The 26,055-nt window shown below is 39.1% G+C and overlaps 1 protein-coding gene across 14 annotated transcripts in view; it reads right to left on the bottom strand.

The window, feature by feature from the left end:
- The window catches only part of rgn (regeneration), a 399,549-nt gene that overhangs the window by 51,554 nt on the left and 321,940 nt on the right, over positions 1-26,055 (bottom strand). For all 14 annotated transcript variants that reach the window (XM_067789675.1, XM_067789678.1, XM_067789671.1 and 11 more), the window contains one exon: positions 15,387-15,611. In XM_067789675.1, coding sequence (XP_067645776.1) covers positions 15,387-15,417 — 31 coding nt within the window. In that variant the 5' untranslated portion in view covers positions 15,418-15,611. The remainder of the gene's footprint in view (positions 1-15,386; positions 15,612-26,055) is intronic.

Here is a 26,055-nt window from a genome sequence, read left to right as displayed (position 1 = left end):
GCAGAGCCGATCCGTAATAACGTAACTGAAGGGATCCTCTAAGTCCAGGAATACACCTAACGTATATTATTAACTCTGAAGGTATGTATCCCCCTCTGGACCAGTTCATATGGAACAATTTCGCCTAATCAGCGTTTCAGATATAAATGTTGGGCTGTTTATGGCTCAAAAGTCTTACTTCCGCATATTTGGACGTTCCAAAGCTTTCAACAACCATTACCTGCTTTTCTCTCCGCTGTTGTAATTTTGCCATAATTATTCAGTCTGTACAATATATTCCTCTAACTTTCAAAAATCTTCACCCAATCCATAAGACGGGTTAGGGGGCTTAGGATATACTCGCGGCAGGTGCGTCTATCATAAGAGGCGACTAAAATACCAAATTGATTCAAGAGGGTACGACAAGTGACTTGTAGAGCATGATTTTCGTTTGCCGAGAGAGGACTTGACTTTTCAATTGCCTCTCTAGTCCAAAGTAGCATTTATGGGCAAGAGTGATTCTTCGCAGGATTCCAGAGCTGCTGTTGTTCTTAGTGTTAATGCTGCTTCCGATATAAATGAAGTCTTTTACTATTTCGAATTTATGGCTACCAACAGTGGCGTCGTTGCCGAGGTGCATGTGAGCTGACTCTTTGCGATTTACAGCAAATTCACGTGTAAGAATTATTTTCCTTACTGGTCTCCAGTGTTGCCAGGTTAGCCTTTTCGAGGCTAGATTTAGCCTTTTTTTTGCCTCTAGCTTCGAAATTTTGTGTTTAGCTTCGTGACTTTTTTCTAGCCTTTTTTACTCCGAATGAATTTTTAAAAATTTCTAAAATAAAATAATTTCAATAGTTCCTGTGAACATCTAATACCTAATAATATGAATTCTCTACAAAAGATTAATTCTTTTTCTGCTGAAAATTCGTTGAAAATTTCAAAGCCAGATGTATTTTCTTACTTTGAAAAAGAGAAGTATAGTTATTCTTCAAGTCAAATAGCATTAATAGAGCTGCAGTGGCGAAAACTTATAACTATACAATGGAAAAATGTACACTCCGCCATGGAATTTTGGTCGGAAGTCCGAGAACATAAAAATGCATTAAACGAACCTCCTTTTTTAGAACTTGTCGAATTCATATTTAGTTTTTTAGTATTACCACTCAGTAACGCGGAGGTTGAAAGAGTTTTTAGTGGCATGAAAATTCTGAAAACTAAATTAAGGAACAAACTAAAAATTAAAATGCTTAATGCGCTGCTTAATATAAGATGCTCTTTAAAACGCTTATCTTTTGAAATTACCGATGATCTCATATCATTGGTAAATAGCCAAACTTTATACCCAGACTTAAGCTCTTCTGATTCTTCAGACGGGGAATATTTTATATAAATAATTAGTTTGTAATATTTTTTTTATGTATATACACATATGCAATCATTTAAAGTAATTCCATGTGCTAGTCAAAGAAAATGTGCCTGTCACAGAAAATGTGCCTGATATGTTTTGAAACAGGAAGTTATGCTTAAGTTATTTTTATAAGTTTTTATTTACAAATGTGTAAACTAAAATATAAAAAAAATTTTATGAATTAACCAAAAAATTTCTGGCCTTTTTTTAGCTTCTTTATACTCAGTTGAGCAGAGCTCACAGTGTATATTAAGTTTGATTGGATAACGGTTGGTTGTACATATATAAAGGAATCGAGATAGATATAGACTCCCATATATCAAAATAATCAGGATCGAAAAAAAATTTGATTGAGCCATGTCCATCCGTCCGTCCGTTAACACGATAACTTGAGTAAATTTTGAGGTATCTTGATGAAATTTGGTACGTAGGTTCCTGAGCACTCATCTCAGATCGCTATTTAAAATGAACGATATCGGACTATAACCACGCCCACTTTTTCGATATCGAAAATTTCGAAAAACCGAAAAAGTGCGATAATTCATTACAAAAGACAGATAAAGCGACGTAACTTGGTAGAAGAGTTGAACTTATGACGCAGAATAGAAAATTAGGAAAATCTTGGACAATGGGCGTGGCACCGCCCACTTTTAAAAGAAGGTAATTTAAAATTTTGCAAGCTATAATTTGGCAGTCGTTGAAGATATCATGATGAAATTCGGCAGGAACGTTACTCCTATTACTATATGTACGCTTAATAAAAATTAGCAAAATCGGAGAAGGACCACGCCCACTTTAAAAAAAAAATTTAACAAAAAATTCAATATCTTTACAGTATATAAGTAAATTATGTCAACATTCAACTTCAGTAATGATGTGGTGCAACAAAATACAAAAATAAAAGAAAATTTCAAAATGGGCGTGGCTCCGCCCTTTTTCATTTAATTTGTCTAGGATACTTTTAACGCCATAAGTCGAACAAAAATTAACCAATCCTTTTGAAATTTGTTAGGGGAATAGATTTTATGACGCTAACTGTTTTCTGTGAAAATGGGCGGAATCGGTTAATGTCACGCCCAGTTTTTATACACAGTCGTCCGTCTGTCCTTCCGCATGGCCGTTAACACGATAACTTGAGCAAAAATCGACATATCTTTAATGAACTTAGTTCACGTGCTTACTTGAACTCTTTTTATATTGGTATGAAAAATAAACGAAATCCGACTATGACCACGCCCACTTTTTCGATATCGAAAATTACGAAAAATGAAAAAAATTCCATAATTCTATACCAAATACGAAAAAAGGGATGAAACATGGTAAGGTAATTGAATTGTTTTATAGACGCGAAATATAACTTTAGAAAAAACTTTATAAAATGGTTGTGACACCTACCATATTATGTAGAAGAAAATGAAAAAGTTCTGCAGGGCGAAATAAAAAACCCTTAAAATCTTGGCAGGTATTACATATATAAATAAACTAGCCTTTACCCGCGGCCCCGTCCGCAAGGAGAAATTTAAATATATGGGCTATTCGCGTTAGCCTACTTATCAAGTTCTGTTTAAAATTTTTTTTTTTTGTCTAATGCATTTTATTTTTGTAATTGAGTAAAAAAAAGAACTAAATGAATTGATAACCTGACAGCATACCAAATGATCCCGAAATTATCCAGAAAAAGCTACGAAATGACCCCCACGCTATCGCGGACGGATCCCGAAAACCATCCAGAAATGCACCGGAAGGGTCTCCAAAAGTTCCCGGAATAGTCCCAAAAAAATCAGAAATGACAACCACACGATTCTAGACGTATCCAGAGAACCACACAGAAATGATCCCTGAAGGTGTTCCAAAATGATCCCGAAAAGGTTCCGAAATGACCATGACGGGCTCCCGGGCGGATCTCAAAAACCATCCAGAAAATATCCAGGAAGGGTCCCTAAATTATCCCGACATACTCCAGAAAAAGTTCCGAAATTGCTCCGAGGGGATCCACGACGGATCGCGAAAACCATACAGAAATGAACCCGGAAGGGTCTCAAATTGATCCCGAAATAGTCCGGAAATGACCCAAATGGGATCCCGCACAGATCCAGAAATGATCCCGGAAGGGTCCAAAAACTATCCCGGAAAAGTAACAAAAAATCCCGAAATGGCTCCTACGGCATCGCGGACGGATCCAGAAATGATCTCGGACGGGTCCCCAAATGATCCCAAAATGGTCCCGAAACGACCCTGATGGATCCGGCAGACCATCAAGAAATTATGCCGGAAGGGTCCCCAAATGATACCGAAATAATACAGAAAAAGTCACGAAACGACCCCTAGAGGATCCCCAAATGATCCCGTATTAGCCCCGAAAAGGTCCCGTAATAACCCCGACGGGATCCCGAGCAAGTCCCGAAAACCATCCAGAAATAATGCCGGAAGGGATCCCAAATTATTCCGACAAAGTCCCGCATTGATTCCGACGGGATCCCGAACGGATACCGAAAATCATCCAGAAGTGATGCCGGAAAGGTCCTCAAATGATCACCTGATAGTCCCGAAATTAGCCTTAAGGGGCCCTTTACGGATCCCGTAAACCATCCAGAAACGATCCCGATATAGTCCCGAAGAAGTCCCAAAATGACCCTGACGGGATCTCGAACGCATCCCTAAATGACCCTGACGGGATCCCCAACAGATCCCGAAATCCATCCAGAAATGATCTTGGGAGGGACCCCAAATGATCCCGAAAAAGTCCCGCAATGAATCCGACGGGATCCTGAACGGATACCGAAAACCATCCAGAAGTGATGCCGGAAAGGTCCTCAAATGATCCCGAAAAAGTCCCGCAATTATTCCGACGGGATCCTGAACGGATACCGAAAACCATGTAGAAGTGATGCCGGAAAGGTCCTCAAATGATCACCTAATAGTCCCAAAATGATCCTGACGGCATCCCGGACAGATCCCAAAATCCATCCAGAAATGATCTTGGGAGGGTCCCAAAATGATCCCGAAATAGTCCCGAAAAAGTCCCCAAATGATCCCGACGAGATCCCGGACGGATCCCGAAAACCATCCAGAAATGATGCCGGAAGAGCCCCCAAATGATCCCGAAAAAGTCCCCAAATGACCCCGACGAGATCCGAGACGGATCCCGAAAACCATCCAGAAATGATGCCGAAAGGGTTCCCAAATGAACCCGTATTAGTCGCGAAAAAGTCCCGAAATGACCCCGACAGGATCCCGGACGGATCCCGAAAACGATACAGAAATGATGCCAGAAGAGCCCCCAAATGATCCCGAAAAAGTCCCCAAATGACCCCGACGAGATCTCGGACGGATCCCGAAAACCATCCAGAAATGATGCCGGAAGAGCCCCCAAATGATCCCGAAAAAGTCCCCAAATTACTCCGACGAGATCCCGGACGGATCCCGAAAACCATCCAGAAATGATGCCGAAAGGGTCCCCAGATGATCCCGTATTAGCCGCGAAAAAGTCCCGAAATGACCCCGATGGGATGCCGGACGAATCTCGAAGACCATCCAGAAATGATGCCTAAAGGGACCTAAAATAACCCCGAAAAAGTCCCGTAATGATCCCGGCAACCATCAAGAATTTATCTCTCGAAGGCACGCAAATGATCCCGAAAGTACCCCGACGGGTTCCCGGACTGATCCCGAAAACCATCCAGAAATGATGCCGGAAGGGTCCCCAAATGATCGCGAAATAATCCCGAAATGATTCCGGAATAGTCCCGAAAATGTCCCAAAATAACCCCGACGGGATCCCGGACGGATCCCGAAAACTATACAGAAATGATCCCGGAAGGGTCCCAAAATGATCCCGAAATAGTCCCGAAAAAGTCCCGAAATTACCCCGGCGGGATCCCGGACGAATCCCGAAAACCGTCCAGAAATGACCCCGCAAGGGTCTCCATATGAGGTGAAGCTAATTATAAAACCATGTTAATAAGGCAGCAGGCGTAGGAGCGAATGAAAAGTTACATAGAAACATACAGGTAAAGCTAATAAAAGCGTGCTAATAAAAACAATTGAAGGAGGGCGGATGGCGGGAGTAAAAGGAGAGGACCACTGATCGTTCCTCCAAAATTGTCTAGATCTCGATCTGTATGTGCCAGATACCAAAAACTATTGATTTAGGTGGAAATTTATATTGAGTTATAACAATTTATAGATTTTACACCAGAGTGGGAGATAAAGGGGGGAGGGGGCGGAGGGTGTCACTGCTTAATCTGTAAGCCCTCGACTTATTTGACCCCTTGAGTCTGTGATATTGGTGAAGGCCAGTATACGTAAAGTTATAATGTGTAAAAATTATTAAAAAGTAATTGCTCGAAGAGGTCGTGGGACCCCCACCCTTCTTTCCATGTTCGAAAAAAATTTCGCTAGTAGACTACTGTCTGTGTCCCAAATTTCTTCAAAATCCGTGTAGCCATTCTGGCGTGATTCAGTCGCAAAGACAAAAAAATATAATAATTAAATTATAACTGTTCCTAGGGGGCGGGGACCACGCCCCTTTTCAAAAATATATAGCTAGTAGATCCTTCTAGACTATTGGCTATATGTGTGCAAAATTTCATCCAAATCGGTCCTGCCGTTCTTGCGTGATTGAGTCACAAAGACAAACGTCTGGACAAACATCCAAACATCTTCACATCCAAACTTTGTTATTTATAATATATATTAGATTAGCGGTATCCAACAGATAATGTTCTGGGTCACCCTGGTCCACATTTTGGTCGATATCTGGAAAACGCGTTCACATATACAACTACCACCACTCCCTTTTAAAACTCTCATTAATGCCTTTAATTTGATACCCATATCGTACAAACTCATTCTAGAGTCACCCCTGGTCCATCTTTATGGCGATATCTCGAAAAGGCGTCCACCTATAGAACTAACCTATAGAACGAAGGCCCACTCCCTTTTAAAAATACTCACTAACACCTTTCATTTGATACCCATATCGCACAAACAAAGTTTAGAGTCACCCCTGGTCCACCTTTATTGCGATACCTCGAAAAGGCGTCCACCTATAGGACTAAGGCCCACTCCCTTTTAAAATACTCATTAACTCCTTTCGTTTCATACCCATATTGCACAAACGAATTCTAGAGTCACCCCTGGCCCACCTTTATGGCGATATCTCGAAACGGCGTCTACCTATGGAACTAAGGAATACCCCCTTTTAAAATACTCATTAACTCCTTTCGTTTCATACCCATATTGCACAAACAAATTCTAGGATCACCCCTGCTCCACCTTTATGGCGATATCTCGAAACGGCGTCCACCTATGGAACTAAGGATTACTCCGTTTTAAAATACTCATTAACAACTTTCATTTGATACCCATATCGTACAAACGCATTCTAGAGTCACCCCTGGTCCACCTTTATGGCGATATCTCGAAAAGGCGACCACCTATACAACAACCACCACTCCCTACCCTCATTAATACCTTTAATTTGATACCCATATCGTACAAACAATTTCTAGAGTCACCCCTGGTCCACCTTTGTGGCGATATTTCAAAACGGCGTCCACCTATAGAGCTAAGGCCCACTCCCTTTTAAAATTCTCATTAACACCATTCGTTTGATGCCCATATTGTACAAACAAATTCTAGGGTCACCCCTGGTCCAGCTTTATGGCGATATCTCGAAACGGCGTCCACCTATGGAACTAAGGATTACTCCCTTTTAAAATACTCATTAACACCTTTCTTTTGATACCCATATTGTACAAACAAATTCTAGGGTCACCCCTGCTCCACCTTTATGGCGATATCTCGAAACGGCGTCCACCTATGGAACTAAGGATTACTCCCTTTTAAAATACTCATTAACAACTTTCATTTGATACCCATATCGTACAAACGCATTCTAGAGTCACCCCTGGTCCACCTTTATGGCGATATCTCGAAAAGGCGACCACCTATACAACAACCACCACTCCCTTTTAAAACCCTCATTAATACTTTAATTTGATACCCATATCGTACAAACACATTCTAGAGTCACCCCTGGTCCACTTTTATGGCGATATTTCGAAACGGCATCCACCTATAGAACTAAGGCCCACTCCCTTTTAAAATACTCATTAACACCATTCGTTTGATGCCCATATTGTACAAACAAATTCTAGGGTCACCCCTGGTCCACCTTTATGGCGATATCTCGAAACGGCGTCCACCTATGGAGCTAAGGATTACTCCCTTTTAAAATACTCATTAACACCTTTCTTTTGATACCCATATCGTACAAACGCATTCTAGAGTCAACCCTGATCCACCTTTATGGCTATATCCCTAAATGGCGTCCACCTAAAGAACTATGGCCCACTCCCTCATAAAATACTCTTTAATGCCTTTCATTTGATACACATGTCATACAAACACATTCCAGGGTTTCCCTCGGTTCATAATCCTACATGGTTATTTTCCCTTATGTTGTCACCATAGCTCTCAACTGAGTATGTAATGTTCGGTTACACCCGAACTTAACCTTCCTTACTTGTTTTTTTCTAAATTTAGCCTTTTCTAACCTTTTTTTTTTTGCCAATCTAGCTTCTTTTGTTTGCATCAGCTGGCAACACTGCTGGTCTCTAAGGTGGTTTTCGAAAAGTGGCACGTTAACTTCACGTGAAGTTGGCGGTGCACCATAAAAAATATGAATTTTTTTTTTTCGAATTTATTCAATACTTATCTACGGCAAATTCATGTGCAAGAATCATTTCCTAGCTGGTCTCTGGTGGCACGCTAACTTGTAATTGACGTACAGAGTGTGTTTAAGTTGTGGAGGAAACACTCAACTCATTGTTAGCTAGCGAGTAGAGCTTACGACTTCTCGAACATGTTCAAGAAGAGATTTCTCGGAGTCTCGCCTTCTCGCGAGATTCTCGGATCTCGAATTACTCGTAAGGCTCGCGAGCTTCTCGACATTCAACTTAATCGATTCATTGGCTGTTTTATATAGAGCTTACGATTTCTTCTGGAGCATAAGCTAAAATGTCCGCAAAACCACAAGTAAAAAACCCCGAAATGTATAGAATATTGCCAACGCAGCGACTTAATTGAAAGTCGAGAAGGTCACTAGTATTACGAGTAATTCGAGATTCGAGAATCTCGCGATAAAATATATATATCTAATATATATTATAAATGGGAAAGTTTGGATGTTAAGATGTTTGGATGTTTGGATGTTTGGATGTTTAGATGTTTGGATGTTTGGATGTTTGGATGTTTGGATGTTTGGATGTTTGGATGTTTGTCCAGACGTTTGTCTTTGTGACTCAATAACGCAAGAACGGCTGGACCGATTTGGATGAAATTTTGCACACATATAGCCAATAGTCTAGAAGGATCTACTAGCTATATATTTTTCAAAAGGGGCGTGGTCCCCGCCCCCTAGGAACAGTTATAATTTAATTATTATATTTTTTCGTCTTTGCGACTGAATCACGCCAGAATGGCTACACGGATTTTGATGAAACTTTGGACACAGACAGTAGTCTACTAGAGAAATTTTTTTCGAACATGGAAAGAGGGGTGGGGTCCCACGACCCCTTCGAGAAATTATTTTTCAATAATTTTTACACATTATAACTTTACGTATACTGGTCTTCACCAATATCACAGACTCAAGGGGTCAAATAAGTCGAGGGCTTACAAAGTAAGCAGTGACACCCTCCGCCCGCCCCCCCCCCCCCCCCCTTTATCCCCCTCTGGTGTAAAATCTATAAATTGTTATAACTCAATATAAATTTTCTCCTAAATCAATAGTTTTTGGTATCTGGTACATACAGAACGAGATCTAGACAATTTTGGAGGAACGATCAGTGGTCCTCTCCTCTACTCCCGCCATCCGCCATCCATCAATTGTTTTTATTAGCACGCTTTTATTAGCTTTAACTGTATGTTTCTATGTAACTTTTTATTCGCTCCAATGCGCCTGCTGCCTTATTAACATGTTTTTATAATTAGCTTCACCTTATTTGTAATCCCGTAAGGGTCATATCCAGACCCTCGGGATCATTTCTGGATGGTTTTCGGGATCGGTCCGGGATTACGCCGGGGTAATTTCGGGACTTTTTCGGGACTATTTCGGGATCATTTTGAGACCCTTCCGGGATCATTTCTGTATAGTTTTCGGGATCCGTCCGGGATCCCGTCGGGGTTATTTTGGGACATTTTCGGGACTATTCCGGAATCATTTCGGGACTATTTCGCGATCATTTTGGGACCCTTCCGGCATCATTTCTGGATGGTTTTCGGGATCCGTTCGGGATCCCGTCTGGGTACTTTCGGGATCATTTGCGTACTTTCGAGAGATAAATTCTTGATGGTTTCGGGGATCATTACGGGACTTTTTCGGGGTCAGTTTGAGTCCTTTCCGTAATCATTCCTGGATGGTTTTAGGGATCCGTCCGGGATCCCGTCGGCGTCATTTTGGGACTTTTGCGGGATCATTTGGGGTCTCTTCCGGCATCATTTCTGGATGGTTTACGGGATCCGCCCGGATCCCGTCGGCGTCATTTTGGGACTTTTGCGGGATCATTTGGGGTCTCTTCCGGCATCATTTCTGGATGGTTTACGGGATCCGTCCGGGATCCTGTCGGGGTCATTTTGGGACTTTTGCGGGATCATTTGGGGTCTCTTCCGGCATCATTTCTGGATGGTTTACGGGATCCGCCCGGATCCCGTCGGCGTCATTTTGGGACTTTTGCGGGATCATTTGGGGTCTCTTCCGGCATCATTTCTGGATGGTTTACGGGATCCGTCCGGGATCCTGTCGGGGTCATTTTGGGACTTTTGCGGGATCATTTGGGGTCTCTTCCGGCGTCATTTCTGGATGGTTTACAGGATCCGTCCGGGACCCTGTCGGGGTCATTTTGGGACTTTAGCGGGATCATTTGGGGTCTCCTCCGGCATCATTTCTGGATGGTTTACGGGATCCGTCCGGGATCCTGTCGGGGTCATTTTGGGACTTTTTCGCGACTAATACGGGATCATTTGGGGTCTCCTCCGGCATCATTTCTGGATGGTTTACGGGATCCGCCCGGATCCCGTCGGCGTCATTTTGGGACTTTTGCGGGATCATTTGGGGTCTCTTCCGGCATCATTTCTGGATGGTTTACGGGATCCGTCCGGGATCCTGTCGGGGTCATTTTGGGACTTTTGCGGGATCATTTGGGGTCTCTTCCGGCATCATTTCTGGATGGTTTACGGGATCCGTCCGGGATCCTGTCGCGGTCATTTTGGGACTTTTGCGGGATCATTTGGGGTCTCTTCCGGCATCATTTCTGGATGGTTTACGGGATCCGTCCGGGACCCTGTCGGGGTCATTTTGGGACTTTAGCGGGATCATTTGGGGTCTCCTCCGGCATCATTTCTGGATGGTTTACGGGATCCGTCCGGGATCCTGTCGGGGTCATTTTGGGACTTTTTCGCGACTAATACGGGATCATTTGGGGACCCTTTCGGCATCATTTCTGGATGGTTTTCGGGATTCGTCCGGGATCTCGTCGGGGTAATTTGGGGACTTTTTCGGTATCATTTGGGGGCTCTTCCGGCATCATTTCTGAATGGTTTTGGGATCCGTCCGGGATCTCGTCGGGGTCATTTGGGGACTTTTTCGGGATCATTTGGGGGCTCTTCCGGCATCATTTCTGTATGGTTTTCGGGATCCGTCCGGAACCCGTCGGGGTCATTTCGGGACTTTTTCGCGACTAATACGGGATCATTTGGGAACCCTTTCGGCATCATTTCTGTATGGTTTTCGGGATCCGTCCCGGATCTCGACGGGGTAATTTGGGGACTTTTTCGGGATCATTTGGGGGCTCTTCCGGCATCATTTCTGGATGGTTTTCGGGATCCGTCCGGGATCTCGTCGGGGTCATTTGGGGACTTTTTCGGGATCATTTGGGGGCTCTTCCGGCATCATTTCTGGATGGTTTTCGGGATCCGTCCGGGATCCCGTCGGGGTCATTTCGCGACTTTTTCGCGACTAATACGGGAGCATTTGGGAACCCTTTCGGCATCATTTCTGGATGGTTTTCGGGATCCGTCCGGGATCCGGTCGGGGTCATTTCGGGCCTTTTTCGCGACTAATACGGGATCATTTGGGAACCCTTTCGGCATCATTTCTGGATAATTTTCGGTATCCATTCGGGATCCCGTCGGAATCATTGCGTGACTTTTTCGGAATCATTTGGGGTCCCTCCCAAGATCTTTTCTGGATTGTTTTTTGGGATTCGTCCGGCATCCCGTCGGGGTCATTAGGGATGCGTTCGAGATCCCGTCAGGGTCCTTTCGGGACTTCTTCGGGACTATATCGGGATCATTTCTGGATGGTTTACGGGATCCGTCCAGGATCCCTTAAGGGTAATTTCGGGACTATTAGGTGATCATTTGAGGACCCTTCCGGCATTATTTCTGGATAATTTTCGGTATCCATTCGGGATCCCGTCGGAATCATTGCGTGACTTTTTCGGAATCATTTGGGATCCCTTCCGGCATCATTTCTGTATGGTTTTCGTGATTTGTCCGGGATCACGTCGGGGTTATTTCGGGACCTTTTCGGGGCTAATACGGGATCATTTGGGGATCCTCTATGGGTCGTTTAGTGACTTTTTCTGTTTTATTTCGGGATCATATGGGGTCCCTGCCGGCATAATTTCTTGATGGTTTGCGGGATCCATCAGGGTCATTTCGGGACCATTTTGGGATCATTTGGGGACCCCTACGAGGTCATTTCTGGATCCGTCCGGGATGCCGTAGGAGCCATTTCGGGATTTTTGGTTACTTTTCCGGGATAGTTTTTGGACCCTTCCCGGATCATTTCTGGATCTGTGCGGGATCCCATCTGGGTCAATTCCGCGCTATTTCGGGATCGTTTTGGCACCCTTCCGGTATCATTTCTGTATGGTTTTCGCGATCTTTTCTGGAGTATGTCGGGTTCATTTGGGGACTTTTTCGGGATCATTTGGGGGCTCTTCCGGCATCATTTCTGTATGGTTTTCGGGATCCGTCCGGGATCCCGTCGGGGTCATTTCGGGACTTTTTCTCGACTAATACGGGATCATTTGGGGACCCTTTTGACATCATTTCTGAATAGTTTTCGGGATCCGTCCGGGATCCGGACGGGGTCATTTCGGGACTATTTCGAGATCATTTGGGGTACCTACCGGCATCATTTCTGGATGGTTTTCGGTATCCGTGCGGGATCTCGTCGGAGTCATTTGGGGACCTTTTCGGGGCTAATACGGGATCATATGGGGATCCTCTAGGGGTCGTTTCGTGACTTTTTGTGTATTATTTCGGGATCATATGGGGTCCCTTCCGGCATAATTTCTTGATGGTTTGCGGGATCCATCAGGGTCATTTCGGGACCATTTTGGGATCATTTGGGGGCCCCTCCGAGGCCATTTCTGGATCCGTCCGGGATGCCGTAGGAGCCATTTCGGGATTTTTGGTTACTTTTCCGGGATAGTTTTTGGACCCTTCCCGGATCATTTCTGGATCTGTGCGGGATCCCATTTGGGTAATTTCCGAACTATTTCGGGATCATTTTGGGACCCTTCCGGAATAATTTCTGTATGGTTTTCGCGATCTGTCGTGGATCCCCTCGGAGCCATTTCGGAACTTTTTCTGGAGTATATCGGGATAATTTAGGGACCCTTCCTGGGTATTTTCTGAATGGTTTTTGAGATCCGCCCGGGAGCCCGGCATGGTCATTTCGGAACCTTTTCGGGATCATTTTGGAACACCTTCAGGGATCATTTCTGTGTGGTTCTCTGGATACGTCTAGAATCGTGTCGTTGTCATTTCTGGTTTTTTTTGGGAATATTCCGGGAACTTTTTGAGACCCTTTCGGGGCATTTCTGGATGGTTTTCGGGATCCGTCCGCGATAGCGTGGGGGTTATTTCGTAGCTTTTTCTGGATAATTTCGGGATCATTTGGGATCCTATCAGGTTATCAGCTCATTTAGTTCTTTTTTTTACTCAATTACAAAAATAAAATACATTAGACAGAAAACAAAATTTTAAACAGATAACTTGATAAGCAGGCTAACGTGAATAGCCCATATATTTAAATTTCTCCTTGCGGACGGGGCCGCGGGTAAAGGCTAGTATATATATATATTGCGAACAAAATTATATGTATAATAATATATTTTGAGTTAAATGTCATTGAAACAATATAATCAACAAAAAATCACAAGTAAAAAAAAAAGTGTGTAAATACTGTCCATACAGCGATTAAGTAAGAATGTCGAGAAGCTCGCGAGATTTACGAGTACTTGGAGACACGAGAATCTCGCGAGAAGTCGAGTTCTCGATTTCTCGGGTCTCGAAAATCTCGCTTGTGTACGAGAAGAAATCGTAAGCTCTACTAGCGAGCCATCTGCTCTCTGTTGAATCAGGCGCTTTGGGATGTATATGCTTGGGCATCTGGAGTCCGGCTAACCGCCAACGCGGAAAAACCTGATCTATAATTTTTTACTACGAAATATAAGGCCCCTAATTGGACTAAGCCCAAGCTTGGAGGTGTAAACCTTACTTCCATTAACATAGTAAGCATCCATTAAAATAGTAAGCTGTCCTTGAAACTCCATGTGGAAAAGCGAGCGAAGAAAGCCTCCGCGGCACTGTAAGCATGTAAGGTGCTAGGGGGCCTATCGCCCAATTTTCTGTCTTTGGGTATTTACGGAAATTGTAGAGCTCATACTTTACTATGGGGCCCTTGTTTGGTGGACAGCCGCACAAAGACGACGTATATCAAACAACTAGAGGGGGTATGCAAATTATTAAAGAGTGGCATAAAGGGAGCAAAACCTACAGCATTGTATGACATTCTGTCCATCACGTGTTCAGACATTATGGCTGTAAATATAGCCTTAGCACCTGCGACAAGGCTTAAGGCCTCGAGACAGCTTGAGTGCAGGCCGCATTGCCATAGTAGCATAGCGCCATCTAATATAGGACTATATACATGGTCCCGTGCCTGAGTTTCGAAAGAGATCTTAGGCCCACAATAGAGTCGGTCTGCTGGCGCAAGGGTAGGGAAATGGCAGAACATATTATAGCGATGTCTACCGATGGTTCCAAATTAACGAAAGGGTTCTGGTTTGCTGTTAACTGTGTCGATCCAGAAATAAGTAGATCCTACATGCTTCCAGATCACTGCTGTGTCTTTCAGGTATAAATGTTGGCAAGTAAGCAGCAGAATTCCCGAAGGAAGCGTGCTTAAGCTGTAGTCGCGTCAATATATATATTGATAGGCAGCCGGAGATTAGGCCAATAGTATCACATAGTACATCATCGAGAAGTATCCTGAAATGCAAAAACGCATTAGAGAGACTTTGCTCAGGCCGGATCATACATTCATAAAAGGGTAGAAGGTAATTAAAAGGGAGAAGAGTTGGCAAATTAGGGTGCAGCACTAGAGGAAACGGTAGACATCCCAATCCGTTCGGGAGAAAACAAAAGAAGACTGGTGTTTTATATGATCCATCAAGTAGGAAAGACGTGGACAGAGTCACGGGGATGCAAAATTCCCAAGATGATGTGCAAATCCTATGACATTGGGCTCACAAAGTTGCTCAAATCTCTAACGAGATATGACATTTTAACTGGACACTGCCTTCTGGGGTCACATATACTTATAAGTTAGGCCTTCTCAGTAACAGCAGATATTGGAAGTGCGAGCTGTGTTCTGCATTCGCTACTAGGGGCGGCATAATTGCCAGATCTCGAGACAGCAATTTAGGTAGGTTCAAGAAAACAACTGGTATTTGCCAAGAGGACGGAGTTATTCTATGACATAAGTTCTGTTACCTAATTGGGGGGTTTCCGTGTGGTCGTCAAATAAATTCTTGTAACATTATGGACACTTTCAGTCTATGTGGGGTCTTTATGAGTTTGGGTTTTATTCAATTCAATAATAAGTAGTATTACCCACATAATAATTTTTAATACTTACAACAGGCCAAGATGACGATTAACAGACGCATTTTGTTTGGTTAAATTGATTTTTGTTCCTCTAAAACTTAAACTGATTTTTAATCGAGTACTCAACGGGTCTATAAATGCATACTTTTACTGTCATAAACTTCTTGATATGTTTGGGATGTTGTTTTTAACTATACTGGAGATATGTAGGTGTGCAGCTCGAGGAAGGCTTGCAAATGTATTTAGTTCTCGAAATCTGTAAAGAAAAAAATTAAAGTTTGAAAAATGCAATACTAATTTAAAAAAATAATAACTTATACAAAACAGGTATATATTAGGGTGGTTTTAAAAAATCGATGTCGTATCTGGGGGCAACACCCTAATATGTTTCATTTTGTTAGATTTTGAGATTGCCAAAGTTTGAGCACAATTTGCCCCGTGCCACTGGGGCCTAAAAGTTTTGAAAATCTCGATTATTTGGCAGTTTGGCGACTTTGAGGCCCATATCTCGGAACGGCTAAAGCTATTTGCCCGTGTCATACATCAAGTTAAAGGCGATATTCTTAATACTATTTTATATGCAATAAAAAGTACGTAGGTAGTACTGAATTCGAGATAATGGCAAACAATGCCAGGGAAATAAGTTCAGAACTAAGATACCACAGGTGATATAATATTTTGTAAATTCTTTTTTCTGCGATGCCTTTGGCAATGCTTTTTTTCAGTGAGGTCTAGGTCTTGTTTTGGTGCTAAACATGCTCTGGGGGCGTTAAACCAGGCTTTACAGTGGCCAAAGTGGCACGGGTTAACATCTTCCAATTGTGGTAAAACTTTGGCAATCTTAAAATCTAATAATATGAAACATTTTAGGAGGGTGCCCTCAAAAAATTCTGACATTTTTTTTACCCTATGATATAAACCCACCCTAATGTGTATATCTTAAAGATAAAATAATTTCAGTTTTATGCCTTAAATGTCTATCGAGAAAAAGTATGTCTAAACCAAAAATTAACATTTAAATGAGATATTTACGCAAGCTAAAATTTTTTTTTTACCCCATGAGATAAAACCTTTCTAGCATGTATGTATTTATACAAGATTTATATTTTTTGTGCCTGAGTAGGTTTTCTCTTTCTCTTGACACTGTTGGTTATTCTGTGAGAACTACCATCGGGCTAGTCGAAATATGCAGGAAAGTTTAAATTTCGAAACATTTGAATGCTTTACTTAATTTAAATAAAAAAGGTATTACATTACTCGAAATTTGCACAGTGTAGTCTCAACTAATGCACACATACAGCGGTGAACAGAAAAATAGCAGTGGCAGTTTTTTTAAACAAATTTTGCCAACTAAATACCAGTTTGTTTTTAGTTTTGATATTTTACGAAACAACTTCTATGAATTTTGTCACTGAACCTATACAAACCAATCTCAAAAACGTTTTCGAAAATTCCAGAAAGTTTTACGAAGGTTTCGAGCTTTTTATTTGAAACTCTCCAATTTTTCTTATTTTGCAGTCTTGCAGCGCAATCAGTCTTGGTCCAACAAAGTGCAAAGTATAGGTCTTTCGAAAATTCGCATTGGTTTTTGACATTTTTTTCCGAAGGGTGTTTTTAATTTTACTCTATACAGGGCGTGAAAATTATATTTTATCTGGAAAAAACTTGAAAAACCTTTTGGCAAAAATTAAAAAAAAATCAATGCGAATCTCGAGAGATCAATAACTTGTGCTTCGTGGGACCAAAACATACTGGGCATTAATAATGCATATCCAATTCGAAGAGCTCCAAATAAAAAGTTCGAATTTTCGAACATTTTCGAAAATGTTTTTGAGATTAATTTGCACCGTTTAAGTTACAAAATTCATAGAATTTGGTCCCAAAATATCGAAAATAAAATTAAGTTGACGAAATATGAAAAAAAAAATGTTCACTGCTATTTTTCTGTGCGCTGCTGTGTTACACACATACATAGAACAGGCATAAAGTTATTAAAATTTTAAGGTTTTCAAAGTTTGTACGTTTTCGAAAATTCCAGAAAGTTTTACGAAGGCTTCGAGCTTTTTATTTGAAACTCTCCAATTTTTCTTATTTTGCAGTCTTGCAGCGCAATCAGTCTTGGTCCAGCAAAGTGCAAATTATAGGTCTTTCGAAAATTCGCATTGGGTTTTGACATTTTTTTCCGAAGGGTGTTTTTAATTTTACTCTATACAGGGTGTGAAAGTTATATTTTATCTGGAAGAAAACTTGAAAAACCTTTTCGCAAAAATTAAAAAAAAATCAATGCGAATCTCGAGAGATCAATAACTTGTGCTTTGTGGGACCAAAACATACTGGGCATTAATAATGCATATCCAATTCAAAGAGCTCCAAAAAAAAATTTCGAATTTTCGAAAACGTTTTTGAGATTAATTTGCACCGTTTAAGTTACAAAATTAATAGAATTTGGTCCTAAAATATCGAAAATAAAATTAAGTTAACGAAATATGAAAAAAAATGTTCACTGCTATTTTTCTGTGCGCTGCTGTGTTACACATATACATAGAACTTAAAGTTTTAAGGTTTTCAAAGTTTGTACGTTTTCGAAAATTCCAGAAAGTTTTACGAAGGCTTCGAGCTTTTTATTTGAAACTCTCCAATTTTTCTTATTTTGCAGTCTTGCAGCGCAATCAGTCTTGGTCCAACAAAGTGCAAATTATAGGTCTTTCGAAAATTCGCATTGGTTTTTGACATTTTTTTCCGAAGAGTGTTTTTAATTTTACTCTATGCAGGGTTTGAAAATTATATTTTATCTGGAAGAAAACTTGAAAAACCTTTTGGCAAAAATTTAAAAAAAATCAATGCGAATCTCGAGAGATCAATAACTTGTGCTTTGTGGGACCAAAACATACGGGCATTAATAATGCATATCTGCATATCCAACTCAGAGAGCTTCAAATAAAAATTTCAAATTTTCGAACATTTTCGAAAATGTTTTTGAGATTAATTTGCACCATTTAAGTTACAAAATTCATAGAATTTGGTCCTAAAATATCGAAAATAAAATGAAATTGACGAAATATGACAAAAAAAATATGTTCACTGCTGTTTTTCTGTACGCTGCTGTGTTACACACATACATAGAACAAGCATAAAGTTATTAAAATTTTAAGGTTTTCAAAGTTTGTACGTTTTCGAAAATTCCAGAAAGTTTTACGAAGGCTTCGAGCTTTTTATTTGAAACTCTCCAATTTTCTTATTTTGCAGTCTTGCAGCGCAATCAGTCTTGGTCCAACAAAGTGCAAATTATAGGTCTATCGAAAATTCGCATTGGTTTTTGACATTTTTTTCCGAAGAGTGTTTTTAATTTTACTCTATACAGGGTGTGAAAATTATATTTTATCTGGAAGAAAACTTGAAAAACCTTTTGGCAAAAATTTAAAAAAAATCAATGCGAATCTCGAGAGATCAATAACTTGTGCTTTGTGGGACCAAAACATACTGGACATTAATAATGCATATCCAATTCAAAGAGCTCCAAATAAAAAGTTCGAATTTTCGAACATTTTCGAAAACGTTTTTGAGATTAATTTGCACCGTTTAAGTTACAAAATGCATAGAATTTGGTCCTAAAATATCGAAAAAAAATTAAGTTGACGAAATATGACAAAAAATGTTCACTGCTATTTTTCTGTGCGCTGCTGTGTTACACACATACATAGAACAGGCATAAAGTTATTAAAATTTTAAGGTTTTCAAAGTTTGTACGTTTTCGAAAATTCCAGAAAGTTTTACGAAGGCTTCGAGCTTTTTATTTGAAACTCTCCAATTTTTCTTATTTTGCAGTCTTGCAGCGCAATCAGTCTTGGTCCAACAAAGTGCAAATTATAGGTCTTTCGAAAATTCGCATTGGTTTTTGACATTTTTTTCCGAAGAGTGTTTTTAATTTTACTCTATGCAGGGTTTGAAAATTATATTTTATCTGGAAGAAAACTTGAAAAACCTTTTGGCAAAAATTTAAAAAAAATCAATGCGAATCTCGAGAGATCAATAACTTGTGCTTTGTGGGACCAAAACATACGGGCATTAATAATGCATATCTGCATATCCAACTCAGAGAGCTTCAAATAAAAATTTCAAATTTTCGAACATTTTCGAAAATGTTTTTGAGATTAATTTGCACCATTTAAGTTACAAAATTCATAGAATTTGGTCCTAAAATATCGAAAATAAAATGAAATTGACGAAATATGACAAAAAAAATATGTTCACTGCTGTTTTTCTGTACGCTGCTGTGTTACACACATACATAGAACAAGCATAAAGTTATTAAAATTTTAAGGTTTTCAAAGTTTGTACGTTTTCGAAAATTCCAGAAAGTTTTACGAAGGCTTCGAGCTTTTTATTTGAAACTCTCCAATTTTCTTATTTTGCAGTCTTGCAGCGCAATCAGTCTTGGTCCAACAAAGTGCAAATTATAGGTCTATCGAAAATTCGCATTGGTTTTTGACATTTTTTTCCGAAGAGTGTTTTTAATTTTACTCTATACAGGGTGTGAAAATTATATTTTATCTGGAAGAAAACTTGAAAAACCTTTTGGCAAAAATTTAAAAAAAATCAATGCGAATCTCGAGAGATCAATAACTTGTGCTTTGTGGGACCAAAACATACTGGACATTAATAATGCATATCCAATTCAAAGAGCTCCAAATAAAAAGTTCGAATTTTCGAACATTTTCGAAAACGTTTTTGAGATTAATTTGCACCGTTTAAGTTACAAAATGCATAGAATTTGGTCCTAAAATATCGAAAAAAAATTAAGTTGACGAAATATGACAAAAAATGTTCACTGCTATTTTTCTGTGCGCTGCTGTGTTACACACATACATAGAACAGGCATAAAGTTATTAAAATTTTAAGGTTTTCAAAGTTTGTACGTTTTCGAAAATTCCAGAAAGTTTTACGAAGGCTTCGAGCTTTTTATTTGAAACTCTCCAATTTTTCTTATTTTGCAGTCTTGCAGCGCAATCAGTCTTGGTCCAACAAAGTGCAAATTACACTGGACCACGAATTTCAACTTTTTTTCTTTATCAGAAACGCCGTTATGAAATTCGTATGTAAAATCACCCCCTGATTTCGAAAATTGAGTTCATTTTTGATTCTATGGTACCGTTTTTGAGATATTTGCAATTTACCGTTATTCGAAAAACCAAAAAGATGGCTGCAATTGCAAATAAGTTAACAGAATCGGAAAGACGATAAAATTTGCTATAAATGCATCATACATTGTTTTTTGCTCAACCATATAGTTTTCGAAATGTTAGCTAATCATTTCAGATTTTTGTTTTTTTTTATGAAAAAATATGAAAAAAATTACTTTTTTCGAGGGCAGCATTCCAAAACCACAACTTTTTTTCCAAATATTTTTTATTTACGTAAAGTTCTGTTTAATTAGAAAAAAGATAAGCTATCATCGAAGAAAAGCGATGCAAAACTACGTAAGTTATAAGCGATCAAATAAAAATACCCAGGTTGCGCAATTTCAACGTATACCTCAAAACGTATGTATGGTATAAAGAAGAGTGAAATATCTAGCTATGCTCTGTTTCTATTTAGTTAAAAGTTCAATTTATGAATGAAATTACCCATATCTTTAACCTTTTTTTTTAAATTTATTTATGTTTGTACTATATTCTAACAATCTTTATCTTAATTTTATTTTACTATGTAGTCGAAATAATTATGCGTTCGACTTTGACGCTTATTCAGTTTAGGATCGGTTTCTCTTATGAGAAACCAGCAGTAATCACCCATCATTGCGACGTTCCAGAATCCCTGATATCGATTTTCAATTATTTTCATTTGCTGATGAAACCTTTCGCCATGTTCGTCACTTTCGTCGCCAAGATTTGCCGGAAAAAAGCTCAAATGTGAGTGCAGAAAGTGAATTTTTAACGACATATTTACGCGTGGAAAGAAAATATTAGTTAGGTAAACAAGTTATAGAATTTTGGGAAATTAATTTTAATAGGCCTTTAATATTTACCCAATTATTGATTAAGTCATTCACTATCTGCTCGTAGTTAGGGCTTTTGTGTCTACCGAGAAAAGAAGCAACGACCTTTTCAAAGGATTCCCACGCTGCTGCCTCAACTGATGAGAGTAGTCCTTTGAACTGATTATTGTTGATCAACTTTTTTATTTGTGGTCCGACAAAAATACCTTCCTTTATCTTGGCTTGAGAAATATCTGGAAAAATTGTTTTCAAATAGTCGAATGCTTCGCCTTCTTTGTCCAAAGCCTTAACAAAGTTTTTAATGAGACCGAGCTTGATGTGTAAGGGTGGAAGTATGATTTTCTCTTTCTTGACAAGAGGGGTGTATTTGATGTTATCCACACCAACGGTAAACTCGACTCTTTCCGGCCAATCCTTTCTGACGTAGTGGTCCTTACGAGCTCGGCTATCCCATTTGCAGAGGAAGCAGTAGTGCTTGGTGTAGCCACTTTGTAGACCGCATAGCATTGCAACGACTTTGAGATCAGAACATATTTTCCAATCATGCCCTTCATATTTGATAAATTTGAGTAGTTTTTGCATTTCCTCGTAGGTTTCCTTTGTATTTACTGCATGTGCTAGCGGGATAGAAGGCTTTTTGTTACCAATATGCAATAATACAGCCTTTAAGCTCAGTTTATTGCTGTCTATGAACAATCGCCACTCTTTTGAATCATATGTTTGACCAAACTCTTTGAATAAACCAGGAATGTCGTTGCAGTAGCATATACTGTCTTTCTTCGTATAGTGTTTGGAAAATGGTTCGTGACGAGTTCTACAATATATCACCTTAACATCGGATGATACAAATTTAAATTGTTGCATACGAGAAGTGTGGATCTCGGCTTTTTCCTTGGATAGTTCCAAATCTCTTATCCAATCATTAAGTTGTGCTTGTGATAGAACGTTTCTCTCCTTTCCCATGCGAAATTCGGTACAACTTGATTCCCCGCACTCAGATGTTACTGTTGACAATGGAACTGGATCCGCAACTGCCGTTGAATGTAGTACTGGTAATGTTATGTAGGTACGCTGGCATAGGTTACTCTTCTTGATCTTCCAACGCCAAGTACTTTTGTTTGACAAATATAACACTCTATTGAATGGCAAGTAGAGAACCTACTCCATATCATTGGTGTATCAAATTTTATTTGTTGTCCGGATTCCGACTGAATCAATTCTACTCGACACGATGTACACAAAGTGTTCGGTGTCCATGGTTTTTCAGCATTTTTAGGCTCAATGCCAAAATACTTGGAGTATAAAGTTTTGATATGATCTGAGAACACTCGTCGTCGCCTTATGATAGTATATTGGCCACACATGAAACAGAACATATCTGGATCGTTATTATACTCAAATTCTCGCGTCCTTTTACTCATTTTATTTTTTTTACTAAATCACGGTTTTGAAATTTGACTCATGAACTGAACTATCTCCGGCGAGCCTTGCAGATGTTATGAAGTTTCAAGGCGCATTAACTCATATTTATACTCGGAACAAGAATAAAATTTAAAAAATCAAATCTTACCTAGACAGAAAGGTTCCTTTTTATACGAAGCCGGGAAAAGAAAATACTACCTGCTTTAGATGTAGGCTTTAAAAATTTTCTGTGTCTTATAATTTTGAAAATCTACCTGCATACTTACCCATAAGTGACGGAAATACATGTTTGTAACTACATGCCTACAGCAGCTTTCGAACCCAACCACTCTTCCTTTCGATGCAACCACTCTACCTACTATAAAACAATTCGAGTATTAAAAGTACTATTTGATTTATTTAAAGAAAAGGTATTATCATTGTTATGGTGTTATTCGTTTATCCGGATAATATCCCATTTGCACTTTATACCTTTAATATATGTATGTATGTATACATACATTGAAGTTGCGCAACCTGGGTATTTTTATTTGATCGCTTATAACTTACGTAGTTTTGCATCGATTTTCTTCGGTGATAGCTTATCTTTTTTCTAATTAAACAGAGCTTTACGTAGATAAAAAATATTTGGGAAAAAAGTTGTGGTTTTGGAATGCTGCCCTCGCAAAAAGTAATTTTTTTCATATTTTTTCATAAAAAAAAAAAAACAAAAATCTGAAATGATGAGCTAATATCTCGAAAACTATATGGTTGAGCAAAAAACAATGTATGACGCATTTATAGCAAATTTTATCGTATTTCCGATTCTGTTAACTTGTTTGCTGGACCCGTTCGTGAGATATACGTAATTAAAGGGAGCCATCTTTTTGTTTTTTTCGAATAACGGTAAATTGCAAATATCTCAAAAACGGTACCATAGAATCAAAAATGAACTCGATTTTCGAAATCAGAGGGTGGTTTTACATACGAATTTCATAACGGCGTCTCTGGTAAATTTTGGCCGTCGACCAGTGTTATAGGTCTTTCGAAAATTCGCATTGGTTTTTGACATTTTTTTCCGAAGGGTGTTTTTAATTTTACTCTATACAGGGTGTGAAAATTATATTTTATCTGGAAGAAAACTTGAAAAACCTTTTGGCAAATATTTAAAAAAAATCAATGCGAATCTCGAGAGATCAATAACTTGTGCTTTGTGGGACCAAAACATACTGGGCATTAATAATGCATATCCAATTCAAAGAGCTCCAAATAAAAAGTTCGAATTTTCGAACATTTTCGAAAATGTTTTTGAGATTAATTTGCACCGTTTAAGTTACAAAATTCATAGAATTTGATCCTAAAATATCGAAAATAAAATTAAGTTGACGAAATATGAAAAAAAATGTTCGCTGCTATTTTTCTGTGCGCTGCTGTGTTACAGAGATACATAGAACAGGCATAAAGTTATTAAAATTTTAAGGTTTTCAAAGTTTGTATGCAATTGCTAATTAAAAAATATTTTAAATCTTATCTTCTTTAATGGCTGTTTTACCGGCAACCCACGTTAGGAAAGATCATAAATAACAAAGCTTTGTATGAAACATTTATTATCTGTTAATGGTTGCATCACACAACCACGCTTTCATACATATGTACGTATGTGACAACTTAAATATCTGCTTCGTCTGAGGTCATTGCGAAATCTTAGAAAAAAACTTGCGGTCCTAACATTTTGATTACCTGACTATATTCATATACAGAATTTATATGTGAGCATTTCCACTAAATTAGTCCATTGTGATCCAATAAAGTAATAGCACCTTTCCCAGTTCTTAAAATTATATATTTATAGTTACATATTTCGTTATTGTGTTGAGAGTTCAACTGATCACTGCATAGAATTGGTTTAACGAGAAACTTGAGCTATAATGGGATACCGGTAATATGACATCGTAATGAAAGCGTGGATGGGTTGATATAGAAAGCTATAATCCTTGAAGCACAAAGGCTGATATGAAAAGGAAATAAGAGTTGCACTTGATGAAGCAAGGAGAAAAGGCTTGAGACCAAGTGCGGAACTGCCAAGAGTTGAAGATCATGTGACTGAGACTAATGAAGTGGCTCCTAATTATTAAGGTAGAGCGGCTTGTGGGGTCATGATGAGTGTTCTTACACGGCACTGATTTTTGGTTTTACAAGCGTATAAATAAGGGAATGTTGTTAAAATGAAATCTAGCCAACTGCATTTCTAATTGGCTTATTATATTTAGTATATGATATTTCAAAAGTTTAGTACCACTTGCGATGGAAATGTCCATATATTAATAATTTATGATACCCATATATTAGCTAAATCTCATCAAAGGCTTTCCCAGTGATTATCTTTGTTATAAATATCAATCAAAAGCCGATTGCATTAAGAATTTTAAAATTTTTTGATCTTAGAGATCCAAAGTTGTTTAAGATTGTTTGTTTATTTATTGTTTTTAACCTTGAATATTTATATTCACCGAATTGCCAAAGGGGTTAATGGTAAGTTACCTACGGCCCACTTAAAATGTTTCGGTTGATTGCGTCATTCGCAACGGGACAGAAAATTTAGATTTTACTAAATAGAGGCAAATATAAAAACGTATGCCAATACACGCGTAGAATACTTTTAATATTTTATTAACATTTTTATTGATTTTTGAAGCAATTTTAGTAATGTCTTAAAAAGACAATTTATTACTCAATAAAATATTTCATGACCAACATAGCTCATTGATGAACCGCACCCTAATGCATATACTAATCGAATTGCCCTAAGAAAAATAGCTCAGGATTTTTGAGACAGATACTACAGTTGGCAGATGGTAGTGGTAGCGTGTCCCAGGCAAAGCAGCATAAAAAATTTTTTCTAAGCGGGGTCCCCCTTCGGCAGTGATTTGGCAAATAGTCCGTGAGTATTTCTGCCATGAAAAGCTTCTCAGTGAAAATTCATTTGCCTTGCAGCTGCCGTTCGGAGTCCGCAGAAAACACGTAGGTCCTGTCCCGCCAATCTGGGGAGAAAATTAATAGGAGTACAACGCAAGTTAGAAGAATCTCCTAGATGGTAAATCGCGCTATGTATCTGTTTTTTTATTGAATAGATTTCGGATTGTGTGGAATTCGTGTCGGTACTAGTAAATTCCATGTGATTTAAAATTTCATTCAGATGCTTTTTCGCTAGTAAATACTGAAAAAATCTTTTAACCGAAATTTTCCAATAAAAGCGGGTTTTATATGCTTTTGAGGTAATATGGCTTAAACGCTTTTGTAAATC

This window comes from Eurosta solidaginis, chromosome 5, assembly GCF_040869045.1.
Source record: "Eurosta solidaginis isolate ZX-2024a chromosome 5, ASM4086904v1, whole genome shotgun sequence".
Taxonomy (NCBI): Eukaryota; Metazoa; Arthropoda; class Insecta; order Diptera; family Tephritidae; genus Eurosta; species Eurosta solidaginis.
Note: the sequence above shows the minus strand (reverse complement) of the source record. Positions and strands in the feature narration are given on the sequence as shown.